Raw genomic sequence first — 7,229 nt, 5'->3', positions numbered from 1 at the left:
AAAGAAAGAAAGAAAGAAAGAAAGAAAGAAAGAAAGAAAGAAAGAAAGAAGAAAGAAAAAAGAAAGAAAGAAAGAAAGAAAGAAAGAAAGAAAGAAAGAAAGAAAGAAACAAAGGAAGAAAGAAAGAAAAGGAGAAAGAAAAGAGAATGAAAGTTACCTGCATAATGTAAAGCTGTTTTCCCAGAGCTGTCAATACCTTCTGGGGGGCATTTAGACTAGAAAACAAAAATAAATTTCATACATCTCCTGCACAAACTCTGTTCAATTTGTCCTTTTCATGCAAGGTACAACATATTAGGAAAGAGATGAACATATATAAGCCTCAAGCGCCATGCTCCAGGGCCCTACAGTGCTTTCCAGGGAAGGAGACTCTGCTCCAAATGATGACAGACAAACAGCAAGTCCTTTGCTGCTCTGGTGTCCATTCCTCTTGCAGAGCATCACCCTATCACCACTAGATCACCCCCACCAGCTAACAAACATGCACAAGAATCTCTCATCTTGATCCTATCCTTTCCCCTAATTTCTGGCCTAACTGTCTGTCCTTCTTTGCTTTTCCTTCACTCCTAAAGCCACTGCACCTGGATATGTGCCCTCAAGATTCTGTGGAGATGGCCCTAGTCAAAGTCACCAGCAAACTACAAGTTTCTGAAACAATGGGGATCACATCACAAACAGCCTGGGTTTCAATGACAAGAGATGAAGAACTAACAAGGGAGACCTAGGACCCAAAGACAGTACCCCAACAGGAGGACCCCAAATCTATCCAGAAAGAACAATGGTAAAATCCTTTGCAAGTTGAAAGAGGTTAAAAACAGGCTGCCTTAGAGTGAAATGCCTGCCCCCTGGTGTTAAGAAGAATAGAGATCAAGTTACCTCTTACCAAGCTTTGCCCTAATTTTAGAACAGCACAAGGAAACTGTTTAAAGGCTTCAAAGATTCCAGAGAAAACCCGATCTATTTGCATAAGAAGATATAAAATTACATTCGAGGCTAGAGTATCTGGTTCTAGCCCACAAGGACTTCTAGCTTGTCAGGTTAAATCTTCCTTAAAATCAGAGCCAGATGCAAGGTCTGGCTAGCCAAGCCAGAAAGGGAATGTGAATTTAAAACATATTTAAATACTTAAAAAAAAATATCCCCAAAAAAACCAAGAACTGAGGTAGGGCCAAGGATGTAGATGCAAGGCAGTTGGGCAACTGAATGCTTTTCATTTGTCCAGAGTGTCTGGTCACAAAAAGGGCAGGAAAAGAAAAACTTTATTTAATGTCTTCAAGAGGAAGCCTCATAATAAAACATCACAGACATTGATCAATTTTTCTTGAATTTTGCTTCAAAGACCTGTTAAAGTCAAACATTCCTGGAACTGGCAGTAGCTCGCATCATGTAAAATAAGACAAGAAGTTGTGTGATTAACAGACCAGTTGAAGAATGTGACCACATTTCTACACTAGAAGTTCAAAGCCAAATTAAAGCAAGATGCTGAGTCCTGAACAGTGCTTATGATAGCCAAGACAACAGCTTGACAGACCAGACAGTACTCCAAACACATCTTTTATTGCTCTATGCTGTTCCTGAAAACAGCCAGCTTGCATTTTGACCGCAACAGCTGGACATTATTGTATAGACTGCTATTGGGGGTTCATTAAGTATGCATCTGTACAGATTTATGGAAGTCATCACCTTAAGAGATCATTATAAACTTCCTGGCAAGGTTATCAAACCAGAGAATTGGCTTAACATTATAAGGAAGAATAAAACTAAGCACTTAAACAGGAACCCCAAACTAAAAACTCATCAAGTTACATGCAAGAAAGAAATGGTTGAAAAGTTGTTCCTCAATAAAAGTTGAAAAAAAAATTTTAAAAAAGAAGAGTTGCATTCTACTCATGATTTATAGAATGAATACCAGGACACAGAAAATTCTGTATGGCAAGGATTTTCAACTGTTTGGGAAAAGATTTTCAAAAAAACTGATTATAAAGAGGGTACAAGTCCTCCAGGAAAGAAAAAGAGAGCCTGAATAAAAGGAAGGAGAAACTGATCCTAGGAAGATACTCCAAAATTTGATTAGACTACCAACAGAATGAAGAGAACAGGAAAAGGTTTTTACCAGCTACTCCTCAAGAACTAGTATCTATAATATATAAAGAACTCGAAGCACTAGAGTCCCTAGATTTAAAGACCCAATCCAAAAATGGACATCTGAAAATGATACTTCTCAGATGAAGAAGTACAAATGGCTAGAAAATACATGAAAAAATGTTCAAAATCACTGGTCATGCAAGAAATGCTAATTCAAACAACACTGAGATTCCATCTAACTCGAGAAAGATGGCCATCATGAAGAAATCAACCAACAAGAAATGCCAATGGGGCTGTGGGGAAAAAGGAACCCTGCTTTGTTGCTGGTGGGAGTGTAGACTGGTGCAATTGCTGTGGAAATCAGTGTGGCAATTCTCCAAAAAACTAAAACTGAAGGTTTCATTTGACCCAGATAGTCCCCTTTTAGGTATCTTCCCAAAAGAGTTACAGTCACCATTCATCATGTTTTGAGCAGCATAATTTACAATAGCTAAATCTTGGAAACAGCCTCTATGCCCATCAACAGATGAATGGATGAGAAAATGTGGTTTTCATATACAATGGAGCAGCACTCTGCCACAAAGAAGGATAAACTTGAGGCATTTTTAGGTAAATGGGTGTACCTCAGGACTATAATCTTCAGTGAAATAATTCAGACACACAAATTTAAATATCACATTGTTTCTCTTCTGTGAGAAACTCAAAGTACAAATAAGGACCAAAATAGAGGACAGATATTAGGAAGCAGAACTTTTTCAAATAGGAAGGGGAACAACAGATGGAGAATGGGAAGGTAGGAAGGGAAAAGGCATTTAAAAGAAAGAAATGAAGGAAAAAATGGAAATAGAGCTTTTTCAAGTGGGGAGAGAAAGAAGGGTTAGAGGGAAGGGAGGGGAAAAGAAAAAAAAGAATTAAGATGTGCTATGTACACATTATGAATATGATTATTTTTACTGGCACATCATACAAACATGTACTTTTAAAAAACCCAAATTAAAGCAAAATAAAACAACCCCAAGGTATGACATTCTCAACTTTTGGAATTTTCCAGGTCTGAGACTTAAGACTTAAGGGAAGCCAGGCATGGACTTGTAATCCTAGCATTTGGGAGGCTGAGGCAGGAGGACTGCTACAAATTCAAGGCCAGCCAGGGCTACACAGTAACTCCAAGGCCAGCCTGAGCTACAGAGCAAGACTCTCAAACAAAGACTAATAATAGTAACAATAATAGTAAGTAGAAAAGATCAAACCAATCAAAAAAGCTAACTTGCCAGGCACGGTGGTGCACCCCTGTGGTCCCAACACTTAGGAGGCTGAGGCAAGAGAATTACCATGAGTTTGAGGCCAGCCTGATCTACAAAATGAGTCTAAGGCTAGCCTGACTATACAGAGCAAGAGCCTGTCTCAAAACAAAAACAACAAACTAAAACAAAAAATAAGACTTAAGGGAAAGTAGGAACATTTCCCGCGCATGTTCCACTTGGGCAACAATTGTCTGTGTGAGGGTACAACACAATGGACCACAGAAATCAGAGGTACGTGGAAGCTGAATTTAATGCATCGTATTAAACATACGTACTCAAACCCTTGCTGTGTTCTGTGCTCAACATTTGGTCAAGAAATGAACACATATAGGAATTTAACACTTCATCTGCTAATGTAAAAAATTTACTATTTATTTTTAATTATTTATTATCTATTTTATTTATTTATTATTTATTTACACACTTTCTGATTAATGCAAAAAAACTCACATTTTTAGCAACATTTTTTGTAAACGTGCATCTTTCATATCATTAAATAAATGCGGAATTCAAGCGAAATAATTTTGACTAGAAATCTTTTCTTGCCAGTGGAATTGCTATGGAAACAGTATTTTCCCTCACTATTACTTCCGTAATAAGGCTACCTGGAGACACAGGTTCTGGGATAGTATTAAAAAGAGAGAGAGAGTGTGTGTGAGTGTGTGTGTGTGCGCGTCTAGGGGAAGACAGGGTCACCTTTCCATTTTAAGATGACGCATTCATAATTTTAAGTCGATGCCACTTTACCTGAAGGAGCCTCCTGACGCACTCATGGTGGCCGTTCTTGGCAGCAAGGTGTAAAGCACTGTGTCCTGAATGGATTGAAAAGCAGAAAATGGCGGAATAGGTCACACTTTTTACACCTCTTTTATAAGCTCTGTACTTAACACAACTACAACGCAATGAGTTGTTCTCCAACAAAGGCAGAACTGCTCCTCTGAAGATGAAGGCTTCACATTCTTTAGTGCAGCCAAAGAGGGGAGAACGGACGATCCTGCCCACCAGGTGACATTCACAGGCTCTCACTGATTCTCTTGGGTTTCAGTCGAGCGGTGAACTAGAGGCCTGCAGCAGACTCCCAACATGAAACTTAAAAGTTATGCTTTCAGCTGTTGAAGTGTGTGCCAAACGCCCTTGTCTACAACAGTGTAACCAGGCTGGGAGCGCCTCAGACCCAGGAACCCGGAAAAGGCAGACCACAAGCCAGCAGAGAACACAGCAGAGATCCCTACTTTTGGAGCCTTATTTCTCTTGTCTCCAAATGTGCTCGAGCTCTGAATGGATATTACCTGGGGTTTTGGATTTTCAAAGTTCTTTCAAAGATTTTCAAAGTTCTTATATAAAAGAAGGGAGAGAGCTTTGAAGCAATGTACTGTTAATGTAGTACACCTTTTAATTCCCTTCATGACTCTAACATAAGTCTCTGCTGTTTCCATAGTCAGATGACTTCAGGAAATCCCGGCATTCTGCCTAACTCCCTCCCTCCTTGCCAAATGGGGCTACAGAGCTTCCAAGGGAGGCAGATTTCGGGACAGTGCAAGGGGTAGAAGACTGCCCATGCTAGGGCCTTTGCAACTACTTTTATTTAGCCTGGAATTTCTTTTCCTGCCCCTCACATAGCTTGCCTCTTTACCCCCTTCGGATGCCATCGAAATGGGGCTTTTTGAACTAGATCTCTCCTGGGCTCTTTATTAAAAATTCCAATTCCTTCCCAACTGTTACTTTTATCCTAGTTCTCTGCTTTATTTCTTTATTCTTCAGAGCACCCAGCAGCTTGTAGAATACAAACTTCACTGGAATGGGCTTTTTGTCTACGTCACTAACCGCTGTTTGCCTAGTACCCAAAATCTTGCTGGTACACAGTAGGCTGTCAGTTCTCACCCATGTGAATTAGAGGCTGTGCTGACTTCAAATGTCTGGAGTGTGGGCTTGCTACAGTTGCCAGCCAAGCCAGTACCATTAGAAAAGTCATAATCTTGCATATCTCAAACTGTCTCACCAAGATATCCCCAATGATAGCGTTAGCTAGATAATTGCTGTGTGGCTGTTTTGTGAATTATAGGATGGTAAGCCACTTCTCTGGCCTCTACCCACTAGACGTCCAGTTACGACAATCAAATTATGTCTCCAGAGATTTCCAGATGTCCCCTGGAGGCCAATTCACTTCTAGCTGCAAACAACTAGCTTAGGAAAACAAATTTTTTATGTGGTGACCCTACTGCAAAATACCATTCTCCTTTCTGAATTAGTCATCACTCTCTAACACTGACCAGAATTCCTAATTGGAGCATCACATGGCTAGAGAACACCGTATTTAAGATTAGAGGGCCACACGATCGCAGTGAGCTCCACAAAAGCGTATGTAAGATCAAAAGAACAGCTCGCTTCTACTCTGAGATAGAGGTACTGAGAGATCTTAAGGGTACACTTGAGGGAGAGTTTAGTCGGGGTGGGATATCAGGCAGAAATCTTTCTACCCATTCCTGAAAGGATAAAAATAAATAAGGTTAAGAAATAAGGGAAAAGAGATGTTTGAAAGTAGGAAGATAAGGATCTTGTCTCCCTCTTACTCCTTTTATTCCATGAGATTCTCCCCAGCCAGGATGCGAGAAGAGCATAATGTTAAGAGTTCAGTTACATCACACACTAAACAGACTTTGGTGGGCTAGTTTGATCTCTCCAGCCATCATTTATACCCCTGTTTCTACAGACAAGCACATTCTGAATTTTAAACAAATGAACTTTTGGAACAGATCCTGATCGTAAGCTGGAGCCTGTTTAGCTGTGCATGTAATGTATTAACTTTTGTCCATGTTGTGAACAAAAGTTGTTCTACATAAGCAGTGCCCATCTGAAAAAGGAACAGTTCTCCAGAGACACATGTGGTAGGGACATTTAAACAAAATGTCGTAAGTAAACAACAGGCTTTCACTTCTAGTGTTCTGGTCATACCTGAAAGTTAGTGCTACATTATCTAGAGAAGTGAATTTTTGTATTCCTTGGCTCTGTGGTACATTTTTCTAGCTAGCAACATAGAAGTATTTTTCACTTAAAATAATCTCACAACCCAAATGACAAATCATTCCCCACATGCTATCATACTGAAGCACGACGTCTTTCACTGTTAACATGAAACAGAATTTTCTTTCCAAATGCAAATTTTCCTGGACAGAATGCTTTAGTGACACAATCCTGCTGTAAGGAGACACTGTGTTAGTCTAGCTCTCATGCAGTTGTGGATGTGTTTGGAATACCATGAAGCAATTTCCTTGCAGACAAATAAAAAGGGCAACTCTTTGCCTGCAAATAAGAAGACCAATGCTATTTATAAATCAAGAGCCCTGGACCATTACAGGAACTCTAAGAACCCTATTATAGTAAGAGACTCAGCCTGCCACGGTGCCACACATCTGTATTCCCATCCCTCTGGCAGGCTGAGGCAGGAGGACTACAAGGTTGTGCCTAGCCTGGGCAACTTAGCAAGACTTTGTCTCAGGATAAATAAAAAATAAAAAAAGCCTGGGGATGTAGCACAGTGTAAAGGCCTGGTTTCAATTCTCAGTAGAACACACACACACACACACACACACACGTGCACATGGTGTGCAGAAGAAGACGGGGAAGAGGAGGGGGAAGGCAGGAAGGGAGGAGAGAGGGAAGGGGAAAGGAAGGGAGGGGAGATAGGAGGAAAGCCGGGAGAGGAAGAGAGGAGAAGGGAAGGGAGGGGAGGAGAGAAGGAATGGTGGGGAAGGGAGTGGGGAGAAGGGGAAGGGGAGGAGAGGAGAAGGGAAAGGAGGGGAGGAGAGAAGAGAAGGGAGGAAAAGGGAGGGGAGGAGAAGG

General features: G+C 40.7%; 1 protein-coding gene and 1 long non-coding RNA gene across 5 annotated transcripts in view; one reads left to right on the top strand and one right to left on the bottom strand.

The window, feature by feature from the left end:
• The window catches only part of Rai14 (retinoic acid induced 14), a 148,907-nt gene that overhangs the window by 23,073 nt on the left and 118,605 nt on the right, over positions 1–7,229 (bottom strand). For all 4 annotated transcript variants that reach the window (XM_013514963.1, XM_005386174.2, XM_005386173.2 and 1 more), the window contains exons 5-6: positions 4,137–4,201; positions 158–215 (exon numbers count right to left, since the gene is read on the bottom strand). In XM_013514963.1, the coding sequence (XP_013370417.1) occupies positions 158–215; positions 4,137–4,201 (123 nt within the window). The remainder of the gene's footprint in view (positions 1–157; positions 216–4,136; positions 4,202–7,229) is intronic.
• The window catches only part of LOC106148676, a 40,342-nt gene that overhangs the window by 28,433 nt on the left and 4,680 nt on the right, over positions 1–7,229 (top strand). The window lies entirely within an intron of this gene.

This window comes from Chinchilla lanigera, unplaced genomic scaffold, assembly GCF_000276665.1.
Source record: "Chinchilla lanigera isolate Chin_1 unplaced genomic scaffold, ChiLan1.0 scaffold00025, whole genome shotgun sequence".
Classification (NCBI taxonomy): Eukaryota; Metazoa; Chordata; class Mammalia; order Rodentia; family Chinchillidae; genus Chinchilla; species Chinchilla lanigera.
The sequence above is the reverse complement of the archived record's forward strand: the minus strand, read 5'-3'. Positions and strand labels throughout refer to the sequence as shown.